This window comes from Brachycentrus maculatus, unplaced genomic scaffold, assembly GCF_059751285.1.
Source record: "Brachycentrus maculatus isolate JH-2025_06_01 unplaced genomic scaffold, ASM5975128v1 h1tg000044l, whole genome shotgun sequence".
Classification (NCBI taxonomy): domain Eukaryota; kingdom Metazoa; phylum Arthropoda; class Insecta; order Trichoptera; family Brachycentridae; genus Brachycentrus; species Brachycentrus maculatus.
This window is the reverse complement of record NW_028280798.1, coordinates 459,820-487,609: the sequence shown is the minus strand read 5'-3', so window position 1 is coordinate 487,609 and position 27,790 is coordinate 459,820. Positions and strand designations below refer to the sequence as shown.

At 38.6% G+C, this 27,790-nt stretch overlaps 1 protein-coding gene across 2 annotated transcripts; it reads left to right on the top strand.

Annotated features, from left to right (window-relative positions):
• Positions 1-26,908, top strand: LOC148312306 (SID1 transmembrane family member 1-like). Of its 2 annotated transcripts, XM_088277517.1 has the most exons (17): positions 1-309; positions 2,840-2,915; positions 7,133-7,226; positions 8,417-8,536; positions 9,153-9,616; positions 10,415-10,498; positions 11,503-11,681; positions 14,146-14,309; positions 15,799-15,888; positions 16,793-16,974; positions 17,761-17,943; positions 19,366-19,483; positions 20,203-20,325; positions 20,414-20,530; positions 21,117-21,231; positions 24,324-24,528; positions 25,469-26,908. In XM_088277517.1, exons 1-17 carry the CDS (start codon positions 215-217, stop codon positions 25,643-25,645), a joined length of 2,586 nt encoding a protein of 861 aa, XP_088133643.1. In that variant the 5' UTR covers positions 1-214; the 3' UTR covers positions 25,646-26,908. The 2 variants fall into 2 exon arrangements, with proteins under 2 accessions (XP_088133643.1, XP_088133644.1); XM_088277518.1 differs by lacking the exon at positions 25,469-26,908 and having other exon boundaries at positions 24,297-24,410.
• Positions 26,909-27,790: the final 882 nt, after the last annotated feature.

Sequence of the window (27,790 nt, the reverse complement as noted above, 5' to 3'; positions counted from 1 at the left end):
GTAATATTTGTGTTCTTTTACATTCGATAAGGTGTAATCTGCATTCGATCGAGGTTATGGGTTGGTTATGGCCAATATATATATGTAATATGTGCTCTGCCGTGATTTCCCCCGCGCTATCGCGTCACACTACTTATCTGCGATAGCGAGAGATAAGGCAGCGAATGCTGTAATATCGTATTCCAGTTTGCCATGCTGTATCGTGAACATCAAGATGGCATTGGTATTTTTCTTACTCGCGCTCTTGTACCCAATTCACCTGTGCAACGGTCAACCGTATTCGCAGGCATTTGTTTTCATTAACAGAACGTAAGTACAATAAGCACATCGCTCACTCCTTTCAAGAACGTCATTAATAAAAAAAACTCAAGTTTTCAAGAGAACGTTTTTAAAGTTTAAAAATGTAATACAATGTATTAAAAATAAATATCTAGCCACTTATTGAACTTTTTACTGTGCAACAGATCTTTTTAGGTAAATCCTGAAGGTTTTTTCTCCATTTGAAAAATATTTAGTATATTTAAAAAAAATAATCAATCAATACCTTTTCTTCAAAATGCAAAAACGACATTTTCTGCCCCGTAGCGGGTAAATATTTAGTTAAAAATATGCCTCTTTTGCTGGGATATAGTACATTTTCGGGGCATTCTGAAAACATGCACAACTTAAAATTTTTGTATGTTTTCGGAATGCCCAGAAAATGTACTATATCCCAGCAAAAGCGGCATATTTTTAACTTAACATTTACCCGCTACAGGGCATAAAGTGTTGTTTTTGCATTTTGAAGGAAATGTATTATTTAATTATTTTTTTAATGTACTCAATATTTTTCAAATGGAGAAAAAACCTTCAGGTTTTACCTAAAAAGATCTGTTACACAGTAAAAAGTTCAATAAGTGGCTTGATATTTATTTTTAATACATTGTATTATATTTTTAAACTTTAAAAACGTTCTCCTGAAGAATTAAGTTTTTTGATGTATGACGTTGTTGAAAGGAGTGAGCGATATGTTTGAATTAGGGTTATTTTATGTGACAACGTTTCATTCAAAATGCGTTTCTTTTTGCTGTATTCATGGTACTTTGATTAGTAGCAAAAAGGTTAACTTTAAAATTAAATTGATGTACAGTATCGAACAGATTTATTGAAACAAAACTTTTTACTGTTGTATTTTCTTAAAAAAATTGTAAAATCTTTTGTTTATTAGTTATATTACAAATTGATACAGTGAAACCTCTATCTATCGTTCCTCGAATAATCGTTTTCCCGGATGTGTCGTTTATTTCTTCTATCCCGACTTAATTTCATACTAAACTAAACCGCATCGATCGTTTCTCTATCACCATTTACCGCATTTATCGTTTGAATTAAGCTGCATATTTGATACATTTTGTCTGTTTTTTTTCATTCTTTTCAATTTTCTTACATTCAACGGCAACGTACGGGATAGAAACTATGGAAAGCTCGTGTAACCGATAGCAGGAGAGGTCGATATTGATGAAAAGGAGCCGCTGCCTGTACCTGCATTTCCAGAAGCGTGCACACTCTTTGAAAGAAAACTTTCTACAACGCACATTCAATAACCGATGCTGAAAAAAATACTATTTGCAAAGCCGAAAATATACTATTGACTTACGAAAATAAAACAGTTAAAAAACGAAGGTATTTTTTAAAATTCTATTCAGGTTTGTATTTTTTTTTTTATACATTTGCATCTGAAACCTGTATTCTTCCTAGAATTTAAGCCTACGAATGGTTATGCAGATTGGGAGGGCGGTATCTTTACTCGGTCGTATCTACTTGGGTGTTGACCTCTTAATCCCGCATTCATTGTTTTCCCGCATTCATAGTTTATTTCAATAGGTCCCTTTGAAAACGATACATAGAGGTTTCACTGTATTTAATATGATAATTTAATAAATAAATAAATCATAAATACAAAAAATACAAAAGATATTTTATTAACTACTACTACTACTACCATCACGCCGTTTCCATGCAGAGGTAGGCAGAGAGGATGGAACGCCACACTCTTCTTTTTATTATATATATATATGTGAATATTATTTTATTATATATATGTCCGCCTCCGTAGTGTAATGGTCAGCACGCTCGGCTACCGTTCTGAAGGATCCGGGTTCGATTCCCAGGGGGGGTAAAATAAATATGACTGATTTTTTCACTGTAATATTTATTCTATATTACCCTGGACTGGTACCTGAAGCGGAGGGCTGATCACCTTTCCTTCATGTGTAAACGATCAAGATAACACTGTGTTTATATGACGCAGTGCCCTATGCACCATTGGGGTGCGGATAAGGGTTTATTATCATTATTAAATATTAAAATCAAACACGGATTTTTAGAGTCCACTTAGTTGTATTGTTTTATTAAAAACAGATAAAAATCAAATTTATGACAATTGTTTCGCCTTGTTATGGCATTTTCCAACTGCAGTGTTTGATTTTAACATTTAATAATAATAATAATAATAAAACCCTTATCCGCACCCCAATGGTGCATAGGGCACTGTGTCATATAAACGCAGTGTTATCTTGATCGTTTACACATGAAGGAAGGGTGATCAGCCCTCCGCCTCAGGTACCAGTCCATGGTAATATTGAATAAATATTACAGTGAAAAAATCACTTATATTCATTTTACCCCCCTTGGGAATCGAACCCGGGACCTCCAGAACGGTAGCCGAGCGTGCTGACCATTACACTACGGAGGCGGACGTTTAATATTAAATAACATTTAATATGTAAATTAAAATGGAATTCTGCAATTTAAATGCCAAATCTGTAAAAAGGTAACAATTTTGTATTTTTTATTGCAGGTATGATTACGGGAAAGACTACGTTTTGAACATCAACAGCACTGTGGAATTTGTATTTGAGTACTCCAAATCAGAGGTAAACTACCTTTAATATTAATATTTTTTTTAGTTAGTTGGTCATGCCTTTGTAATTCGTCATTAAAAATTAAGAAATACATATGTACGTGTATAAATATTTAAAATATACAGCATTTTTAATGGGTCCCAATACTTGTTCACAAATCTGGATTTTCTCTAACTAACTAACCATCACGCCGCTTCTCCGCAGGGGTAGGCAATGAGAATAGAGCGCCACACCACTCTGTCCTTGCAAACATTCTTCGCCTCTTCCACGTTTATGCATCTCCTCATACATACCCGCCGATTGTTACGACTCCTAACCAGACCACTTTCAAGTATTTGGCATACCTGATTGTGCCATGTTTTTCTCGGTCTTCCTCTGCTTCTTTTCCCAATAACATTCGCCTCATAAATTTGTTTTACTGTTCTTTCCTCACTTATTCAAGAATATTCTTGCTTATTTTCGATTTTTTGTTAATGTAAACGCTTTAAATTTTAATTTGTAATGTGTATGTTAATAATAAATAAATAAATTGAATTGAATAGAAATCGTTAATTTTACGGAGGCAAGGTGATCAGTCCTGCGGGTAGGGCAATTCAAGTAACATTGCTCTGCTGTTATTCTTAGACATGTCACTCACTCCTTTCAATAACGTCAATTTTCAGTTGTGCATGTTTTCGGAATGCCCAGAAAATGCACTATATCCCAGAAAAAATGGCATATTTTTAACTTAATATTTACCCGCTACGGGGCAGAGAGTGTTGTTTTTGCATTTTGAAGAAAAGGTATTGTTTAAGTATTTTTAAATATACTAAAAATTTTTCAAATGGAGAAAAAACCTTCAGGTTTTACATAAAAAGATCCGTTGCACAGTTAAAACTTCAATAAGTGGCTTGATGTTTATTTTTAATACATTGTGTTATATTTTTAAACTTTATAAACAATCTCCTAAAAATTAAGTTTTTTGATTTATGACGTTCTTGAAAGGAGTGAGCGTTGTGTTCAAACAGGATATTATAAAATACGAGTTAATTTTTAAATTCTCCGAAGTGTTGTTTCATATCTATTCGCTAGAAAACTAAACAACTCATAAAAGGTTCAAAGGAAAATCAACATTGGGTATAGATAAGACAACCAAAATCAATAGCTAATCGAATATTACATTTTCTACTTTATCTCATCAAACAAGATAAATTTTATCATTTGTTTCGGGGAACTATTTTGCATAACTGCAGTCACTTTATGAGGGAGCGGATTTGGGTATTGAGCTTAGTAACTAACTAACTAACTAACCATCACGCCGCTTCCCCGCAGGGGTAGGCAGAGAGAATAGAGCGCCACACCACTCTGTCCTTGCAAACATTCTTCGCCTCTTCCACGTTCATGCATCTCCTCATACATACCCGCCGATTGTTACGACTCCTAACCTGACCACTTTCAAGTATTTGGCATACCTGATCGTGCCATGTTTTTCTCGGTCTTCCTCCGCTTCTTTTCCCGCTAACATTCGCCTCATAAATTTGTTTTACCGTTCTCTCCTCACTCATTCGTTCTACATGTCCAAACCATCTCAACACACCTTTCTTAATTTTATCGATAATGCTTATCTCAGCTTTGCATTCCTTCCTTATTTCACTATTCGCACATCTATCATACATCGTTTTGTTACACATTCTTCTGAGAGATCGCATTTTGACTGCATTCAGTCTACTTTCATCCTTCTTTGCCAACTCCATGTTTCACTTCCATACATTAGAGTTGAGCTTAGTGGTTAACACATTATTAGGCTTCCGTGCTAGCAGTCCCGTGTTCGATTCATAGGGGCGTAAGGACTGTAGTCAAATTAAATTAAAAAGAGTTTATTCTATGAAAATTGTAAAATAGTTTATATTCTCAATTTCTTCTCTCTGTCCGCCTCCGTAGTGTGACGGTCAGCACGCTCGGCTACCGTACTGGAGGTCTCGGGTTCGATTCCCAGGGGGGTCAAATAAATATATGAGATCTTTTCACTCTAATATTTATTCAATATTATCCTGAAGCGGAGGGCTTACCTTTCCTTCATGTGTCATAACGATCAAGACAACGCTGCGTTTATATGATGCAGTGCCCTATGCACCATCGGGTGCGGATAAGAGTTAGAAGAAGGATGAATGATATGGAGAGTGTTATATCGGCGGCCCCTACGTAATGTACTCTATCTGCAAATCTGTTACTTTACAGGAGAGAGCTTCGAAGATTTTTTCAATGTATTCTTTTTTAAAAATTAACGATTTTATCTGAAATTCTAAACTAGTATTTTCATTCAAAAACACGATAAAATAATGTATGAAATCGTTGTAAAACTTTGTGCTTTGTCAAAATTTAGTAGTTTGCGTTTTAGGAGTTCAGTTCATTTAGAAAATTCCATGTAGATAGCGTCTCATCCGCCTGAAAACTAGGCGTAATTTATTTGATATATATATATATATATTTTTTTTTTATATTTGTAGTTAACTGTCAGTTGATAACGTACACCAAATATCTCAAAATTGACAGAAATGTAGTTAGAGCACTTAACGTATGGCACGTCGATATTACCATACCACAAAGTTAAAAATGCTTTTGATAACGTACGCTAAATATCTCAAAATTGACAAAAATGTAGTTAGAGCACTTTATTATGGCACCTCGATATTACCATACCACATACTTAACAATGCTTTTAACCTTTTAACCGCGTTTACTTTGTTCCTAAGAGACGCCCGTACGCGGCGGTATTTTGCCGTTTTTTAAATGATTACTTTTATCATGTATTTAGTTAAGAAACGATTTATTTTCCAAAACAAAAACGTTCAATGGGATTCATTGTGCCTTTTTGGTACTCTACAATACACTTGTGTCACATTATTCTTGAAATATAAACAAATAAGATCGTAACATAAATAAATCAAAGCACACACGCATCGTGTGTCACTCTTACCCACTGGCGATGCGTAGCGTCGAGAGTGAGACAGATATAGGGCATGATTATGGCGCGGACTAATTACTGACGGCAAGAAAAATCAGGGATCTGTTCTTTTATTTATCCTTGTGATGTTACAAATTATTAGTCAGATATTTCAACAGATGTCATAAGGCCGAGGATTGACGTATTATTTTATCCAAAGTTCCACACCATGGAAAAATCCCTCCAAGTTGAACTGAGGTTCGAAACTTGGAGTAAAGTAAAAACACAAACGGTTTTATGTCAGCCGCGTACAGGGAATGTTTTATGAAAACACATACGGTTATGCGAGCCGCGTGGATCCGGTTAATGTAATATAAAATTTTATTTAGTTTTTTTCTTTATTTTAAATTCTTTTGCATTACACGACATAAATTCAAATTCAAAAAAATATGAATAAAATATAAATATAAATACAAAAAAAGATCCCACAAAGGCATGGCCTGTGTGTGGGTATACAATATAATTTAGTCATAGTAAATGGTATAGGCATTATAAGTAGAACTAGAATAAAAGTACAACATTTTGAGTGTGTCCAAATACTTGTTCACAAAATCTGGATTATCTCCTATTACAGGAGTTATTTTCATATTATTTTTTGACATCTCATCAAAGATGAAGAAGAATATGGATGTCTGGGCATTTAATTTTCAAGTGATCACTTTACACACGTGTAACATTCACCCCGAGGATTCCGGCGCCCCGGAAGGCCGCTGACGAACATTCACCGACTATACTCAGCGGAACTTGGAGACGCCGGACTGACCTGGGAGGAAGCCAAGGAGATGGCGCGTGACAGAGTGATTTGGAGACGACTCGTGTTGGCCATATGCTCCAGCTAGGGAGCGAACATGGAAGAAGAAGAAGAAGAACATTCACCAATTGTACCCATTATTGACATTATTTACTACCGGTAAATGCCCAGACTTTCATATTCTTCTTCATCTTTGATGGGATGTCAAAAAATAATATGAAAATAACTCCTGTAATTGGAGATAATCCAGATTTTGTGAACAAGTACTTGGACACACTCAAAATGTTGTAAATAAATTGTCTGGTCAAATTATAAGCTTAAGTAATAAAAATGAAAATAATATTTTCTGGCGTTTCTCATGTGTGTGATTATAATCCAGGATTCGGACCTCACATACTAATATAAGAGTTTCTGCTTAATAAAGAGCTTCTTCACACCTAGAATGATAGTGTTAATATAAAATACAAATTTTTCATTTGCGTTATATACTTTCAGTGGTTCGAAGCGGAGTTCCCGGCTCGGATATCAGTTGTCAGTAACCAGGCCACCAGGGATTATCCCATCTTCATAACAGCCCGCCAGCAAAAAGGTATGAAAAACAACTTTACTATGACTGGGATCCGTAATAGAGTGTCGATGAATAATGGTTGAGTGGAAACGCAATGACTGACCATTCTCTGTAAATGTCTTTGCGCTGTTCCGTGTCTGTCTGTTGTGCTGGTCGGGGCTGTGGGCGTCTGTGTGCCGGCCAACGTCGGGTCGGAGTCGGATCTAGCTGACTAATTATTCAAACTAAATACCAATCCCTTTATTCATATTATTTTTTGACATCTCGTCAAAGATGAAGAAGAATATGAAAGTCTGGGCATTGACGGGTCGGATGACCGTCACAGGCTGGTTTATCACTTTACACGCGTGTGACATTCACCTAATCTACCCGTTATTGACAACCACACTACTCAAATTCTTGGAAGTTCTATATATATATGAACCAATTTAGAAACCTTGTTCTTGAATCACTAGAACTTCACTAGATACATCTATTGGTGAGATGTAAAGAAGCTTTTTACTAAGCAAAAACTCTTATTTTAGTATGTGAGGTCCGAATCCTGGATTATAATCACACACATGAGAAACGCCAGAAAATACCATTTTCATTTTTATTATTTAAACTTATAATTTGACCAGACAATTTATTTACAACATTTCGAGTGTGTCCAAATACTTGTTCACAAAATCTGGATTCTCTCCAATTACAGGAGTTATTTTCATATTATTTTATTTAAGCTTATAATATGAAAATAACGTGCGTTTGCATACGTCATCAAATTTCCTTCATCGAAGGTTTTATGACGTCATATGGTTTATTGTCAATGGTTTAAAGTATTTGGTAGTGTGGATTGCTTATTTACCACTACACTATAATTTTTGTTATACAAATATGAGGGGAGGGGGGGGTAGGAGGGTGGACCATAGACATCAACAAATAGAGCCGCCAATAATTTAGCAATGACACCAACATCAAAATAACTCCAACGTTTTTGTGACGTCATTCATTGCCAACTTACGAAAATAACGTTTTTTCGAAGGCAATTTTCCAAAAGCAAATGATGGATGAAAGTATTAATAATATTGGCTGTCAAAAACACTTCACGAGTCTAATACAATCCTTTATAGGTTGAGTATGTTAAATTAGATATTCCTCCCGTCTGACAAAGATCTATTGCCTGGTAAAATTATTTATAAATAATTATTTTTATTGATTAATTATTTATTTAGGTGTTTTATCGTGGCAATTACCTCTCGTGGTCGGCGACCAGCAACACCTGAGCATTTCCAGGACTCTGTGCCCCAACAAGAACTTCTTCCTTCAAACAGCTAAACCGGAAAACAGTAAAGGTAATGAATATTCTAGATATCTCAACAGAAATAAAATATGTATATATTTTTTTTTAAAAGAGAAATACATCGAACTCGGTTATAACGAGAACGAAGGGACCGACATATCGCTCACTTCTTTCAACAACGTCATATATCAAAAATTGTCAATTTTCAGTTGTGCATATTTTCGGAATGCCCAAAAAATGTACTATATCCCACCAAAAGCGGCATATTTTTAACTTAATATTTACCCGCTGCAGGACAGAAAGTGTCGTTTTTGCATTTTGAAGAAAAGGTATTGTTTAATTATCTTTTAAAATATACTAAGTATTTTTCAAATGGAGAAAAAACCTTCAGGTTTTACCTAAAAAGATCTGTTGCGCAGTAAAAAGTTCAATAAGTGGCTTGATATTTATTTTTAATTTTAAACTTTAAAAACGTTCTCCTGAAAAATCAAGTTTTTTGATTTATGACCTTGTTGAAAAGAGTGAGCGATATGTTAAATATGTTACCATAATATGGTTAATATGCACCTCTAAAATTTCTTAATTTTTAGGTGTACCTTGAATAGAAAAAGTTTGCTGAACAGTGCATTATATCAACGTTTTACTGTATATTTATTTTATTTTTCCAGATGTTATAACGCAAAACCATCCGATAATTCATATATACACGTCCAGTGAAAAAAACCTAACGCTTACTTTGAAAGTAGAACTTGTAAAGGACTTTTACCTGTCTGTAAACACCGAGAAAAATGTCACCACCAGCCCCTCAAAACCCGTCATATTCTTCTACTCCTTCGAGTACGGAGCCATGGACGGGACACTGGACCTGGAGAACATCGCTCGGTGGTGGAATTCCACCAAAAAGACTGATCAACCCTCCATAGAAGGACAGCCGGGTAATCAGTCCGCCTTCGGGGCGGGAGAGGCCAGTAACCGGTCCAGCTCGACCCCCAACGGCCGCGCTTGGGACCTGGCCCGGGAGGTGTTCCTGGCAAGCGTACGCAACAAACGCAAGGAGAGTTTGAAGACGGTGTTGATCAGACTGGACTCTAATGACGATACTTGCATGCTGATCTCCATACAGAATGCGTCGGTAAGTCTTGCACGTACACACACACACACACACACACACACACACACACAAATATTTATGTACAACATTGTTCTTCTTTACAACAAAAATTGTATTTGTTAAGTAACGATTTTTTTTAAATCAATTTAATAATCAGAATTATTAATTCAATTCAATTCAAATCCTAATCCGAACCCCAATGGTGCATAGGGCACTGCATCATATAAACGCAGTGTTATCTTGATCGTTAACACATGAAGGAAAGGTGATCAGCCCTCCGCTTCAGATACCAGTCCAGGGTAATATTGAATAAATATGACAGTGAAAAAATCACTTGTATTTATTTGGCCCCCCCCTGGGAATTGAACCCGGGACCTCCAGAACGGTAGCGGAGCGTGCTAACCATTGAACTACGGAAGTGATTTTTTCACTCTAATATTTATTTAATATTACCCTGGACTGGTAGCTGAAGCGGAGGGCTGATGACCCCTCCTTCATGTGTTATAACAATCAAGATGATACTGCATTTATATGATGCAGTGTCTTATGCACCTTCAGGGTACGGATAAGGGTTAGAAGTGAAGAAGTGAAGTGGCCAGATACTAACTTGAACTTTGCGTCCACTGTTTGTCATTCACCGACTATACTCAGCGGAACTTCGAGACGCCGGACTGACCTGGAAAGAAGGCAAGGAGATGGCGCGTGACAGGGTGACTTGGAGACGTCTCGTGTTGGCCATATGCTCCACCTAGGGAGCGAACATGGAACGAAGAAGAAGATGAAGTTTGTCTGATACAAAAGTACATTTTCTGATTTCAGTGTCCAGTGTTTGACACGGAGCGCGATATCGCCTACGAGGGATTTTACGCCACCATCAGCAAGAGAGGCGGCATCACTGTGACGGTGAGTTCACCGCGCTAACCATCACCCAGCTTCTCCGCAGGGGTAGGCAGAGGAGTAGATCCCCACACTACCTCTGTCTATGCAAACATTCAACAAGGTTGAGTTACAACATTTTGAGTGTGTCCAAATACTTGTTCACAAAATCTGGCATCTGATTATCTCCAATGGCAGGGGTTATTTTCATATTATTTTTTCATATCTCATCAAAGATGAAGAAGAATATGGAAGTTTGGGCATTTACAAGGCTGACGACCGTCATAGGCTGGTTTTAAATGATCATTTTACGCACATGTAACATTCACCAATTCTACCCATTATTGACAACCACACTAATAAAATTCTTGGAAGTTCTATATATATATGAATCAATTTAGACACCTTGTTCTTGAATCACTAGAACTTCACTAGAGACATCTATTGGTGAGATGTAAAGAAGCTTTTTACTGAGCAGAAACTCTTATATTAGTATGTGAGGTCCGAATCCTGGATTATAATCACACACATGAGAAACGCCAGAAAATACCATTTTCATTTTTATTATTTAAGCTTATAATTTGACCAGATAATTTAATTACAACATTTTGAGTGTGTTTAAATACTTGTTAAAAAAAAACGGATTACCGCAGGGGTAGGCAGAGAGAATAGAGCGCCACACCACTCTGTCCTTGCAAACATTCTTCGCCTCTTCCACGTTCATGCATCTCCTCATACATACCCGCCGATTGTTACGACTCCTAACCTGACCACTTTCAAGTATTTCGCATACCTGATCGTGCCATGTTTTTCTCGGTCTTCCTCTGCTTCTTTTCCCACTAACATTCGCCTCATAAATTTGTTTTTTATTTGGTAAGTTTTATAAATAAACGTTTTTACACTTTCAATAGCGATATGTTTAGAAGGTTTTATTTTTGTGGTAAAATTCGCGGCGTGCTGGGTACCGCCGTACACGTACCTGCCGGCAGTTAACCAGTTAAAAGTGACCTGTATGATTTTTTCATTTTCAGCAAGCCCGCTACCCACTCGGATTCTACATCGTGTTGCTTGTCCGGGAAAACGATGCCGACTGCTCTCCGGAAAAGAACTCCTCGAACTTCGCAAAGTTCTTCGACTGGAAGATCCAGGACTTTGCCTGGACCGAGCCGGGTGTGCGACCCCTTCCCCTCGGCCGGACCAAGTCAATCACGTACGTACAGCAGAACCCCCCTTGCTACTTGGTCCGTTTAATCCAATCGACCATGCTCTAACACAGTGTTACGCAAACTTTTGCTATTCAAGGTACACAGGCCAAATGAAGAAATTTTAAAAGTACACCAAAAAAAAAAAACTAAATACGTGTCATAGTAGATTTTAAGAAGTAGTGGTATTTCTTCTTCTTCTTACCCTTATCCGCTGCCAATGGTGCATAGGGCACTGCATCGTATTGACGCAGTGTTATTTTGATCATTAACAGATGAAGGCAAGGCGCGCTTCAGTGACCAGTACAGGGTAATATTAAATAAATATTACAGCGTTAAAAAACTAATATTTATTTTCTCTCCCCCCGGGGAATCGAACCCGGGACCTCCAGCACGGCAGCTATACAAGCTAGCCATTACACCATGGAGGTGGACATTGGTATTTACGAAGTAAAAAAAAAATGGATAGGTTTTACCACAAAGTGACTGAGTATGTAGCTTGTGGCTTACTCCAATCGAACACGGGTGAAATTCGTTCAGAACCAAACCTGATGTGACTATTCCTTTTGTATGTTAGTTGTAATTTAATAGATTAAAATTTTTGCGCTAGAGTATTAATTTATTTTATTTATTGAACGACTAAAACTGGCAGTACACAATGGAGTTCTGGTTCCAACCCTTATGTATGGAAGCGAAGCATGGAGTTGGCAAAAGAAGGATGAAAGCAGACTGAATGCAGTCGAAATGCGATCCCTCAGACGAATGTGTGGCAAAACGATGTTTGATAGATGTTCGAATGATGAAATAAGGAAAGAATGTAAGGCTGAGATAAGCATTATCGATAAAATTAAGAAAGGTGTGTTGAGATGGTTTGGACATGTGGAGCGTATGAGTGAAGAAAGAACGGTTAAACAAATTTATGGGGCGAATGTAGTTGGAAAAAGAAGCAGAGGACGACCGAGGAAAACTTGGCACAATCAGGTATGTCAAATACTTGAAAGCGGCCGGGTCAGGAGTCGTAATAATCGTCGGGTATGTATGAGGAGATGCATGAATGTAGAAGAGGCAAAGAATGTTTGCAAAGACAGAGTGGTGTGGCGTTCGATTCTCTCTGCCTACCCCTGCGGTGAAGCGGCGTGATGGTTAGTTAGTTAGTTAGTCTAATGCCTTTAACATGATTAATACATACATACAGTATCTAATATAAAAATACACTTATAAAAAACTAAGAGTCGAAAAGTAGAACTTCACTAGAGACATCTATTGGTGAGATGAAATAAAAATAATCCAGATTTAAACAAGTATAGTATTTAGTCACACTCAAAATGTTGTAAAAAATTAGCAATACTTATTTATTTTTTTACAAAAATGTTAATAAAATTAGTATATAACCACTCACCGAGATTTTTACGTCTACCGGTTTCGAGACGTACCCGTCTCTTCGTCAGGACAATCACTAACACAGCATGCAAACAATACTACCCTTCACCACCATAGCACCATTTACACACTCAAAACTACACAAAATGTCTAACACACGCGATTTTTGGTCGACCCGAAGACCAACATGCACTATAGTTTTCAATACAGACATGCGTTACGAGCCGAGGTTAAACGTATATTAGAATTAGATTTTGAATTACCTAACGTCCAAGTGACTCTGAAATCTAGCTACGGCTTATGCAACACCGTTTATCATGTCCCTACTCAGGCTTCAACTTTAAAAGTTTCATAGCCTATGCCTACTTGTGAGTGGATTTACTCTTTATGTTTAAAGTTACTATAATTTCATGTAATTCATGAGTGAAAATTCTAGGCAAAAACACTCGCTATCTCGCTAGAGGCATGAGTTTATACGTTTCAATGATTCTAAGTTAGCAGTGAAGTTACTTAGGTGTATGATTTTAATTCTTGATTTTACTCAGGTAGTGAATTTACTTGTTTATTCTTATATCTATGTGTATACTTACATTTCTAGCTAATACTTACATTGCGCCTAGGAAGGCAACCTGCTTAACTTAATACTACACTTAACTAACTTATGGTTAAGTAGCGTCTGTGTGCGGGCGGCTGGAATGGGCGGGCTCGTCGGTGAGGGCGGCAGGTCCAGGCGTGTTGGTGATATGATAGTGTAGTGGAAGTCTGTATTTGTACCTAAAGGGCATTAACGAAGTATCCGTTCCATACGAACCGAGGTCGCGAATGAGAGGATTTCTTTGATGTTTATTTGTGTTTGCTTTTTGCGCGTTGAGTGAAAATTTCAAAAAGCATTGTTTTATTGTGTCGATTTTCCGGCGATCGTGTATTTTTATTAGAATTAGACTAGGAATCGAATCTATTTATATACTTGTAGGATGAGAGGAGTGGGGGGGGTTCGAATTGGATATTGACGAATCGTGTTTAATCGATGTCGAATCAAACAATGGACTATATGTAAAATTTATTTGGTTGTTAATAAGCAATACTCGGCAGGCTGAGGATCGTGCCGAGCATCACGTACCAGCAGTACTGGGTGGCCATCGTGGTGGCGCTGGCGGCCATCTTCTCCATCTACCTGGTGTTCCTCATCGGCCTCACCTGCCACCGGAGCCCGCCCAGGACCATGGACTCCGTGCGGGCAGAGGAGGTGCTCCGAGGTACGCCGGCAACACTGCCATGTCTGACTAACTAACTATCCCGTGAACCTTAACCTTTTAACCGCGTTAACTTTGTTCCTGAGAGACGCCCGTGCGCGGCGGTATTTTGCAGTTTTTTTAAATTATTGCTTTTATCATGTATTTAGTTAAGAAATGATTTATTTTCCTAAACAAAAACGTTCAATGGGATTCATTGTGCCTTTTTGGTACTCTATAATACACTTGTGTCACATTATTCTTGAAATATATCGTAATATAAACAAATAAGATCGTAACATAAATAAATTAAAGCGCGCATCGTGCGTCACTCTTACCCACTGGCGATGCGTAGCGTCGAGAGTGAGACAGATACAGGGCATGATTATGGCGCGGACTAATTATCGACGGAGCGGAGAAAAATCAGGGATCTGTTCTTTTATTTATCCTTGTGATGTTACAAATTATTAGTCAGATATTTCAACAGATGTCGTAAGGCCGAGGATTGACGTATTATTTTATCCAAAGTTCCATAACCCTTATCCGCACCTAATGGTGCATAGGGCACTGCATCAAATTGACGCAGCGTTATCTTGATCATTACTTACATGAAGGCAAGGTGATCACTCTTGCGCTTCAGGAACCAGTCCAGGGTAATATTAAATAAATATTACAGTGTTAAATCACTAATATTTATTTTCACCCCCCCCTGGGAATCGAACCCGGGACCTCCAGCACGGTAGCTTAACACGCTGACCATTACACCGCGGAGGCGGACAAAGTTCCACACCATGAAAAAATCCCTCCGAGTTGAACTGAGGTTGGAAACTTGGAGCAAAGTAAAAACACATACGGTTATGCGAGCCGCGTGGATCTGGTTAGTGGAATCTCTAGTCCGGAGCATACTGTTATATCATCATCATACCCTCATTCGCCGGATGGTGGGCACTGCATCATATGATATAGGAACGTAAAATAATAATATTAAATATTATTAAACCATATCCGCTCCCTAAGTGGAGCATTTAGAGCCCACAAACTGTCTCCCGGCTTTTCTGTCGGCTGCCAGCTCCCTTGCATTCTCCCAAATCATGTCCACGTCCCGAAGTTCTGATGAGAACTGCCGACGAATCGTCAGCAGTGTTCGGGGACCTGATGCCTTGTAGAGGAGGCGAGCTTGATGGCGGCTCTCGGGAGGCATGCGGAGTACATGGCCGAGCCGACTGAATCGCCTTTTCTTGACGACAGTTGTGACCAAGATTTGCTGCGTCCTACGCCTTATTTCTTCATTCCTCACAAAGTCAAACCACCGCACGCCTAAAATTCTCCGCAGACACCTATTCTCGAAGCTTAGTACACAGCTGCTCTGGGCCCTTGTAAGGTGCCATGTTTCACAGCCGTATAAGAGAACAGAAGCAATGCAGGCATTGTATAGGTGGCATTTAGTCTTCAATATAAAATCACTTCAATATGTCAATATTAAATAGTCATAAAAATATGCCTTTTTTTTCAGTCACTGGAAATGGCTCTTCTATAATGAGCAGTCCAACAACTCGCTCCGCGTGCTCAGCTCTAGACATAGCTACCAACAATTTTGGGATAAGTAAGTATAACCTCCGTCCGCCTCCGTAGTGTAATGGTCAGCACGCTTGGCTACCATTCTCGAGGTCCCGGGTTCGATTCCCAGGGGGGGGGTCAAATAAATACAAGTGATTTTTACACTCTAATATTTATTCAATATTACCCTGGACTGGTACCTGAAGCGGAAGGCTGATCACCTTTCCTTCGTGTGTTAACGATCAAGATAACACTGTGTTTATATAATGCAGTGCCCTACGCACCATTGGGGTGCGGATAAGGGTTTGAAAAAATGAAAATGAAAGTATAACCTTGATTAGCTATGCAATACTTAGATGATCACTTCAATAGAACAACAAAATTGTTTTTAAAGTTGTTAGTTTTCTGTCCGCATCTTCTTTCTTCTTCGTCTATGTTGAGATGTCAAAAAATAATATGAAAATAACTCCTGTAATTGGAGATAATTCAGATTTGTGAAGAAGCATTTGGACGCACTCAAACTGTTGTTAACCTGTACAGGAGTGAGTTTTTTTATATACATTTTTTTTTTTTTTTTAAATCTATCAGTTCTTTCATACAATTATCCATGTATAGGTTAAACTGCCACAGCGACATTACACATCCCTGTTTGACACCTTGAGAGATGCTAAACCAGGATGAAAATGTACATATTATAGTCTAAAGAAATAGGTACCTACAATAATAGTAGTTGGGTAGATGGCACAAAAATTAAAACATCTATAATATGAAATTGAGTTTCATTATATTTATAAGATTTCAGAATTGAAACAGAGAACAGCAAAAAAGAGAATATTTGTGGTTTCGGATAATGATAGAGGATCGACTCACGGCGCCCCTCTTTACTTTCTACGGCGCACACTTTGGGAACCTCTGGGTTCATGTGTTCATCTTGTTTGTGCTGTTCGCAGGGAGGGTGAGCTACGACTCCTTGAGCGAGCAGCCAGGCTCCAACGATGTGTTCCTGAACGAGCTCTGCACCAAGGACACGCAGGCCCTGGATCGCCGGTCTTCCGTGTTCCTGTGGAATGTCCTCACGGTGGCCGTCTTCTACGGCCTTCCGGTCGTCCAGCTGGTCATCACCTACCAGAGGGTACGTGACACTCTCCTTACTCTACCTTACCAAGTAGTACCTAAGTTACCTTGCTGCCTACCTGATTGCCTACCTTAGTAAGTAGTACCTAGCTTACCTTGATGAAGCCAACAACACCTAGTTGAAGCTTGTCAGGAGCTTGGTCTACTCTATTTTTCTCTATGCTGCTGAAACATGGACCATAAAAGCAGCAGAAAGGAGAAAAATTGATGCCTTCGAAATGTGGTGTTGGAGGCGCATGCTCCGAATTCCATGGACAGCTAGACGCACCAACGAGTCCATTCGCCAGGAACTACGCTTGGATGGCTTGACTCTGGCCAATATCTGTACCCGACGGATTCTCCAGTTCTTTGGACACATTGCGCGTGGCAACGAGGATAGTCTGGAACGCGACTAGTTGTTATCGGTAGCCTGGAGGGAAAGAGAGGGAGAGGAAGATCCCCGCACGATGGATTGATGGAGTTAAGGCAGCAGCAGGCACCTCGGTGGTTGGAGCGCTACGTGCAGCGCAGGCAAGGGATAACTGGAGAAGAGTGATTGCTTCTGCAAAGGTCACAACCCTCAGCAATGAGGAATAAGACGGAGAAGAAGAATCTTACCTTACTACCTACCTCTGCCTTCCCTAATTAATTCTCTGCGAACGCCACTGATAACTAGGTAGCTCTTAGTGGTTTTTAGTAGAGACAAGTCTAGAATGCCCTTGTCACCAATGTGTCGCCAACATACCACATCCTTCCCCCCGTCCCTCGCCAGTGGCCAGCTGTGATTGGTCGGGTTTGTGTGCAGGTCCTGAACCAGACGGGCAACCAGGACCAGTGCTACTACAACTTCCTGTGCGCCCACCCCCTCGGGTTGCTGTCGGACTTCAACCACGTGTACTCCAACCTCGGCTACGTCTTGCTCGGGGCGCTCTTCATCATCTTCGTCTGGAGGAACCGCAGACGCCACGTCGACACTCGCTTCGACAAGGTACTTTTATATTATTTATTGATTCGGCATATGGGTTCTAGTTGAACACCAACTTAATTTAACAGAAGGGAAGCAAGATGAAAGCGGATTACTTTTAACACAAATTTATTCAGTTCTAGAAAATTACAATCAAGAAATATTTAAGAATAATCGCGTGATTCTTATGTGAGAACAGTTGGAGGACGTGTCGATCACTGGACGGGCGGTGACGGAATGTGTGGTTCTGGTTCCTGTTCGGGCCGAGCTCGGTTTGGGTGTTAGATTATGCTCGTTCATTCGATTGTTGTGGGTTGCCACAGGCATAAACTTTGTGGAATGACACGATTATTTTATTCAAATTAAACACTTGAATATACCACTTTAATAAGTTTTATTCATATATACGACTAGTGTCAAAAACAACAGATGTTTTCATCTTCTGGTACAAATTAAAGCGTTTTAATTTATGTAAAAATTAAAAATCATCAGAATTGACACTAAAATCACTGTCGTCAGATTCGGCAGTGACGGCAACTCGGGGATTATTGGACAACCCTGAGCGCCATCAGTTGTTCCGACGACAAAGCTCTCTTTAATTTACGTTTAAAGTGGTAAAAACAAATTCTGTTTTAATTCTAAGTATGCAAAGATATTCTTAATAGATGTCACTATGCGTTCAATATATTTGTACATTTTAACCTTTTAACCGCGTTAACTTTGTTCCTAAGAGACGCCCGTGCGCGGCGGTATTTCGCCGTTTTTTAAATGATTACTTTTATCGTGTATTTAGTTAAGAAACGATTTATTTTCCTGAACTAAAACGTTCAATGGGATTCATTGTGCCTTTTTGGTACTCTATAATACACGTGCGTCACATTATTCTAGAAATATATCGTAATATAAACAAATAAGATCGTAACATAAATAAATCAAAGCGCGCATCGTGTGTCACTCTTACCCACTGGCGATGCGTAGCGTCGAGAGTGAGACAGATATAGGGCATGATTATGGCGCGGACTAATTATCGACTTCGAGAAAAATCAGGGATCTGTTCTTTTATTTATTCTTGTGTTACACATTATTAGTCAGATATTTCAACAGATGTCATAAGGCCGAGGATTGACGTATTATTTTATCCAAAGTTCCACACCATGAAAAAATCCCTCCAAGTTGAACTGAGGTTGGAAACTTGGAGCAATGTAAAAACACAAACGCTTATGTCAGCCGCGTATGGGGCATGTTTTGTTAAAACACATACGGTTATGCGAGCCGCGTGGAACCGGTTAAATCATTGATTTTACTTTAGTAAAAGCTTATTTAAAACGGCGCGTCTTAAAACGTAATTTTTGTATGAGCGGCGCTCCGTTCACAGGAAATTATGCGTCTTAAGACGCTTTTGGCAGTTAACCGGTCAATGAATATTTTATCATGTTCTGTTGGCAGTACTACGGGATACCGCCGCACCACGGACTGTACTACGCCATGGGAGTTGCCCTGATGATGGAAGGCGTACTCTCCGGATCCTACCACGTCTGCCCCAACCACACCAACTTCCAGTTTGGTACGCATCCTTTGCGATATTTGGTCCTCTTGCTTATTTCATTAGTCAACCTGCGTAACGAGGCGTTGTCACGCTGATATTTAACCACTTCTGTGGTCAACCTTTTGGAAAATTAGTGGATCCAAAAGAACCACCCTTTTTTCACTATTAACCATCACGCCGCTTATACGCAGGGGTAGGCAGAGAGAATAGAGCGGCACACCACTCTGTCCTTGCAAACATTCTTCGCCTCTTCCACGTTCATGCATCTCCTCATACATACCCGCCGATTGTTTCGACTCCTAACCCGACCACTTTCAAGTATTTGGTATACTTCATCGTGACAAGTTTTTCTCGGTCTTTCTCTGCTTCTTTTCCCGCTAACATTCGCCTCATAAATTTGTTTTACCGTTCTTTCCTCACTCATTCGTTCTACATGTCCAAACCATCTCAACACACCTTTCTTAATTTTATCGATAATGCTTATCTCAGCTTTGCATTCCTTCCTAATTTCACTATTCGCACATCTATCATACATCGTTTTGTCGCACATTCTTCTGAGAGATCGCATTTTGACTGCATTCAGTCTACTTTCATCCTTCGTCAGCAAAATACCTACCCGAATTGTATTTGGGCAAATCACACAAGGGGTTAAAAGAATATTGATACCTAACCAGTCTGTGCAACGGCCATCACTACCCACATATTTACTTACCTAACGGAGATATGTTGTACTGCAGATACGTCGTTCATGTACATCATGGCAGTGCTGTGCATGGTGAAGATCTACCAGACCAGGCACCCGGACATCAACGCTCGGGCCCACGGGACCTTCGGAGTGCTGGCGTGCGCCGTCTTCATAGGTAACTAACTCTCCACATCTTCTTCAGGATATCTTCCTAAGTTATTAATTTATGAGTAATTGCAGATTTATCTCCCGACTGTTGACAGGTCTGATCGGGGTTCTGTATCCCAACTTCTACTTCTGGGTCATCTTTACCTTCATCCACATCAGCGCCTGCTTCGTGCTCACCCTGCAGATCTACTATTTGGGCCGCCTCAGAATCAGTAAGTGCAATAACAATCATTTTTGTTGATTTTAAACTGGACTTTCACCTATAGACCCCGAGAAGGTGAAGCTCGTACTACCAAGACAGGTCGTAAGCTGCATGACTCACGCAGGTCTTGAGAGTGAGATTAAAATAAAGAAATAATAATAGTCACAATCAGGTATGTCAAATACTTGAAAGCGGCCGGGTCAGGATTCCTAATAACTGTCGGGTTTGTATGAGGAGATGCATGAATGTAGAAGAGGCAAAGAATATTTGCAAAGACAGAGTGGTGTGGCGTTCGATTCTCTCTGCCTACCCCTGCGGTGAAGCGGCGTGATGGTTAGTTAGTTAGCAATAATAAAATGAGTCTTGAGAGTAAAATAACTGTAGATTCACTGTAGGTTACTCTGCTTTCGTTTGATCCGATTTCCGGCCTTTGCTTATCGAATGGCCGCCGTCAGTCAGCTCTCGGTGGCGCGCTGTAAAGGAAGAGGAATCTGTGACTCCAGTTGCGAGCTGCGTACTACGATTTCCAAACAAACATGAACTTGGATATTTCGATGATCAGTCTAAGGTTGACTAAACTTGTCATTGTATCGCAGGTTTCAGCTGCTGTTCCAAGTGCATTTGCGGTGGTCTGTGTCGCCCGGCTTATAGGAGTCGCTGCATACTCGTCCTGCTCGCCAACCTGTGCAACTGGGCGTTGGCCGGATGGGGGTGAGTGCCAACGTTATACTATTTTCTGCTCACATTCGCCTTCTAACCCTTATCCGCACCCAATGAAATATAGGGCACTGCGTAGTATTGCCGCAGTGCTCTTTATCATTACTTACATGAAGGCAAGATTATAACTCCTGCGCTTCAGCGACCAATCCAGGGTAATATTGAATATATTTTGGTTTTTTTTAAACCCTTATCCGCACCCCAATGGTGCATAGGGCACTGCTACATATAAATGCAGTGTTATCTTGAAGATTTAAATCTTGAAGTTTACACATGAAGGAAAGGTGATCAGCCCTCCGCTTCAGGCACCAGTCCAGGGTAATATTGAATAAATATTATAGTGAAAAAATCACTTATATTTATTTGACCTCCCCTGGGAATCGAACCCGGGACCTCCAGAACTGTAGCAGAGCGTGCTGACCATTACGCCACGGAGGCAGACTCAGAATATATATCCAAATGTAAAATCACTTGTGTTTACATACACTTGTTGCTAGCTGATGTTCTGTGAAGACATGTAAGGTAGCCATATGGGTTAAATATTTTGAGTGTGTGCAAATACTTATTCACAAAATCTGGATCATCTCCAATTACAGGAGTTGTTTTCATATTATTTTTTGACATCTCATCAAAGATGAAGAAAGAAGCCTGGGCATTTACGGGGCTGGCGACCGTCACATACTTATACAAGAGTTTCTGCTTTATAAAAAGCTTCTTTACATCTCACCAATCATCTAATGAAGTTCTAGTGATTCAAGAACAAGGTTTCTAAATTGGTTCACATATATAGAACTTCCAAGAATTTGAGTAGTGTGGTTGTCAATAATGGGTAGAATTGGTGAATGTTACACGTGTGTAAAGTAATCACTTAAACCAGCCTATGACGGTTGTCAATGCAGTTAGTCATTTTTACCAAGTCAATATATTATACTTCCGAGTTTAAAATCCTTTGGGATGTTTTTCAGGGCAATATTAAGTTAGTAAGGTATCAAATAGTCAGTGATCACGTTTTTGTAAAACAATGCAATCGGTCACTTTCTCCTGTATGACTACGATTTGTATATGTCAATTACTTACTTATAACTCTTATCCGCACCTAATGGTGCATAGGGCACTGCATCAAATTAACGCAGTGTTATCTTGATCATTACTAACATGAAGGCAAGGTGATCACTCTTGCGCTTTAGGAACCAGTCCAGGGTAATATTAAATAAATATTACAGTGTTAAATCACTAATATTTATTTTCACCCCCCCTGGGAATCGAACCCGGGACCTCCAGCACGGTAGCTAAACACGCTGACCATTACACCACGGAGGCGGACAAGTGCATAGTCATATGTCAATAGTGCAGTCATAAAACATTTAAAAAAGTGTGGCAAAAACGTTTGAGTAACTTCAAGTAAAATCATTAGTATGGCTTGTATCACTCAATTTTGGTGCTTTGCAAATAAAAAAAAATTAAAATACTGCGGTGTATGAGCGGCGCTCGGTTCACAGAAAATTATGTGTCTTAACCTTTCCGGGAGTATAAAAATTGATGTCCAACTTTCTCTGGGGAGTGGGTTCTTTTTACATGAAAATAAATATTTTTTCATTAAATTGATGTATTACGAAGATAGAAATTAGGTGTATAATAATTATAATTACACCTATTCCAAATATGTTTCAATTTTGACAAAATTACACAGAAATATCCACAGATGTCATTGCTACACAAGTTACATTATACTGACAGACAGACTTCGACTTCATGAACGTCCATACTCCTTTAACCGGATCCACGCGGCTCGCATAACCGTATGTGTTTTAACAAAACATGCCCCATACGCGGCTGACATAAGCGTTTGTGTTTTTACATTGCTCCAAGTTTCCAACCTCAGTTCAACTTGGAGGGATTTTTTCATGGTGTGGAACTTTGGATAAAATAATACGTCAATCCTCGGCCTTATGACATCTGTTGAAATATCTGACTAATAATGTGTAACACAAGAATAAATAAAAGAACAGATCCCTGATTTTTCTCGAAGTCGATAATTAGTCCGCGCCATAATCATGCCCTATATCTGTCTCACTCTCGACGCTACGCATCGCCAGTGGGTAAGAGTGACACACGATGCGCGCTTTGATTTATTTATGTTACGATCTAATTAGTTTATATTACGATATATTTCAAGAATAATGTGACACACGTGTATTATAGAGTACCAAAAAGGCACAATGAATCCCATTTAACGTTTTTGTTTAGAAAAATAAATAGTTTCTTAACTAAATACATGATAAAAGTAATCATTTTAAAACAGGCAAAATACCGCTGCGCACGGGCGTCTCTCAGGAACAAAGTTTACGCGGTTAAAAGGTTAAGGAAAATTCGCACTGATGTTCATTTGCGTCCATACTCCCGGACTGGTTAACATGCTTTTGGCAGTTAACCAGTTAAAGAGAAATATTTGTTTTTTTTATTATGTACACAAATATTTCAATTTCCTATTTATAAAAAATTAAATAAAATATAAAGTATGGAAGTGAAACATGGAGTTGGCAAACGAAGGATGAAAGTAGACTGAATGCAGTCAAAATGCCATCTCTCAGAAGAATGTGCGACAAAACGATGTATGATAGATGTGCGAATAGTGAAATAAGGAAGGAATGCAAAGCTGAGAAAAGCATTATCGATAAAATTAAGAAAGGTGTGTTGAGATGGTTTGGACATGTAGAACGAATGAGTGAGGAAAGAACGGTAAAACAAATGAATGACGCGAATGTTAGTGGGAAAAGAAGCAGAGGAAGACCGAGAAAAACATGGCACGATCAGGTATGCCAAATACTTGAAAGTGGTCAGGTTAGGAGTCGTAACAATCGGCGGGTATGTATGAGGAGATGCATGAACGTGGAAGAGGCGAAGAATGTTTGCAAGGACAGAGTGGTGTGGCGCTCTATTCTCTCTGCCAACCCCTGCGGAGAAGCGGCGTGATGGTTAGTTAGTTAGTTAAATAAAATATAATAAAAACTAGGATTTGTATAGTATATATTTATTCATTTTCCTCTATCTTATGACAGTGTTTGAGAAATGCGTTTGGTCTGCAGGCTGTACTCGCACAGCAAGGACTTTGCGACGCACCTGCTGTACATCTTCCTCATGAACCTGGCCCTGCACCTGTTCTGGTACCTCACCATGAAGCTGGTGCACCGCGAGCGCATCGGGTGGCCCGCCTGGGTGCTGCTGGTGCTCGGGGGCACCACCTGGGCCGGGGCACTCTACTTCTTCTTCGACAACAGCACCTCCTGGGCCGTGAGTCTCTCTCTCCGTATTCAGAGTGCATCTTCACACTCTCTGAATACTGCGAGTATTAAAAGTTCACTTTTTTTTAACATCTCAATATAGATGAAGATGGTCCTCCGGTATTACTTTACGCTAGGGTTTTATTTTATATATTAGTATGAGGTCAAGGGATCTTGCTTTCCATATTAGGTCTATTGTGACTTCCCTCTGTATCACAGATCACTCTCAAGACCTGCTGAGTTTAATTTTTTTAGACATTTCAATATAGATGAAGATGGTCCTCCGGTATTACTTTGCGCTAGGGTTTTATTTTATTATATTATTAGATTAAAACCAATATTTTAAGCTTTTCCACTTTATTTTCATTTGACCAGCGACCGGGTTTCGTCGTAACCGACATCATCAGACTGGACCAGTCGGATGATGTCGGTATTAATGTAATAAGTGTGTAATTTTTCATTGCCCAGTTCACTTGAAGTAATAAGTATGTAATTTTTCATTGCTCTTTTTTTTTTAATTTCCTAACGTCCAAGTGACTCTGAAATCTAGCTACGGCTTATGCAACACCGTTTATCATGTCCCTACTCAGGCTTCAACTTTATAAGTTTCATAGCCTATGCCTACTCGTGAGTGGATTTACTCTTTATGTTTAAAGTTACTATAATTTCATGTAATTCATGAGTGAAAATTCTATGCAAAAACACTCGCAGTTGACTTGAAGTAATAAGAATGTAATTTTTCATTGCTCAGTTGACTTGAAGTAATAAGTGTGTAATTTTTCATTGCTCAGTTGACTTGAAGTAATAAGTGTGTAATTTTTCATTGCTCAGTTGACTTGAAGTAATAAGTGTGTAATTTTTCATTGCTCAGATGACTTGAAGTAATAAGTATGTAATTTTTGTATGCTCAGATGACTTGAAGTAATAAGTGTGTAATTTTGTTTGGCCAGTTGACTCCCGCGCAGAGTCGCTCCTTCAACCGGATGTGCGGGCTGCTGGACTTCTACGACAACCACGACATCTGGCACTTCCTGTCCGCGGCGGCCATGTTCTTCAGCTTCATGCTGCTCCTGGTCATAGACGACGACATCACGCACACCCCGCGAGAGAAGATTCCCGTGTTCTAGGCAACCAACCCTACCTCGGAGAGACATTCATCAACATCTCAGCAGTATAATATCTGCAGCGTGTTCATTCTAATAAAACATCTGTTTTATCATATATCTCCTCATACATACTGCCCATCATTCCGACTCCTGACCTGACCACACTCAAGTTCAGTGCCCTATGCATCATTGGGGTGCGGATAAGAGTTTGTTTGAATTGGTGTAGACAGTGGCGTGCACAGATTTTTTAATCAGAGTAGGCAGTAGAAAAAACAGCATTTTATTAATTTTTTTAAAAATCTTATCTATTATTACTCAAATAATGTTTTGTCGGGGAGAAATAACTGTGAAACCTTGTAGTTTTTTTGATCTTTAATTTTATTTTTATCTATATCAAAGTTTTCCATATTTTTTTCCATTCCATTAAGGTAGGCACTGCCTATGTGCCTTAATGAAATGCACTCCACTGGGTGTGGAACATATGAAACCACTCAAATAAAACAGAATTTTGTAATGAAAATATTTGAATGTATTTAAAAATAAATTCAACTTGAGAAAAAAAACACATCTTTTCAAATATTTGGGCGTGGTCAGGTCAGGTGTCGCAATAATCGGCGGGAATGTACGGAGAGATGCGTGAATGTGGAAGAGGCGCAAAATGTGTGCAATACAGTAACGTAGCTCACTTTAAGTTTTACATAAAAACTGAAAATTATATTATTTATTGTAACTGCAGACAGTTGGTAGAATTCCATTTTAAATTGTTGGGTAATATATCCAAAATTAAACAAGGTTATTGGATTGAATTCTTTTTTATATTCATATATCGCTCACTCCTTTCAAGAAAGTCATAAATAAAAAAAACTAGAGTTTTCAGGAGATCGTTTTCAAAGTTTAAAAATGTAATACAATGTATTAAAAATAAATATCAAGCCACTTATTGAACTTTTTACTGTGCAACAGATCTTTTTAGGTAAAACCTGAGGGTTTTTTCTCCATTTGAAAAATATTTGGTATATTTAAAAACATAATTAAACAATACATTTTCTTCAAAATGCAAAAACAACACTTTCAGCCCTGTAGCGGGTAAATATTGAGTTAAAAATATGCCGCTTTTGCTGGGATATAGTACATTTTCTGGGCATTTCGAAAACATGCACAACTGAAAATTGACAATTTTTGATAAATGACGTTCTTGAAAGGAGTGAGCGATATGTGATAATATGTTATGCGTTTCCTCTTATTAAGCACTCTATAATGTCTGAATAAGAGGAAACATGCCACATATTATCATATATATATATATATATATATATATATATATATATATATATATATATATATATATATATATATATATATATATATATATATATGTAAATAAAAGTAGAATTCGATCCAATAACCTTGTATAACTTAGGATATATTACCCAACAATTAAAAATTATATAATATAACAAGGTTAGGTTAGCTTTTAAGAAATACTGCCAACTTACAGGTAAATTTATAAATAGTATTATGCAGTCAAGATGCGATCTCTCAGTCAAATGTGTGCCAAAACCATGTATGATAGATGTTCAAACGGTGATACATATAAGGAAAGAATGCAAGGCTGAATGCAGAGCACTATCCATCAAACTATGAAAGGCTCGTTGAGATGGATTGGGCAAGTGAATCCAATGAGCGTAGGTTGAACAGTTAAATATATTTATGAGGTAAATCTTCTTCTTCTTCTTCTTCTTCTTATTGTAGGCCTTGCGGCCTGTTTTTAAGAGGGATTAGCTTCCTGCGATGTCGATTCCCAGCTATCGCCCCAACATAATACAAGTGATATTTTCAGTCTACTATTTTACTTGTCCAGGAGTATGGCCGTACATGTACGGCCGACACAAAACATGATTTATGACTTGATTTATATCAAAACATGTTTAAAATATGATTTACTAAATAAATCAATAAAAAACTGTGAATAAAAAAATATATTCAAGATAATATGTTGCTTGTAGCACCGAACATGGTATAAAATTATATATATATATATATATATATATATATATATATATATATATATATATATATATAACCATATCCGCCCCCTAGGTGGAGCATATGGAGTCCACAAACTGTCTCGAGGCTTTTCTGTCGGCTGCCAGCTCCCTTGAATCC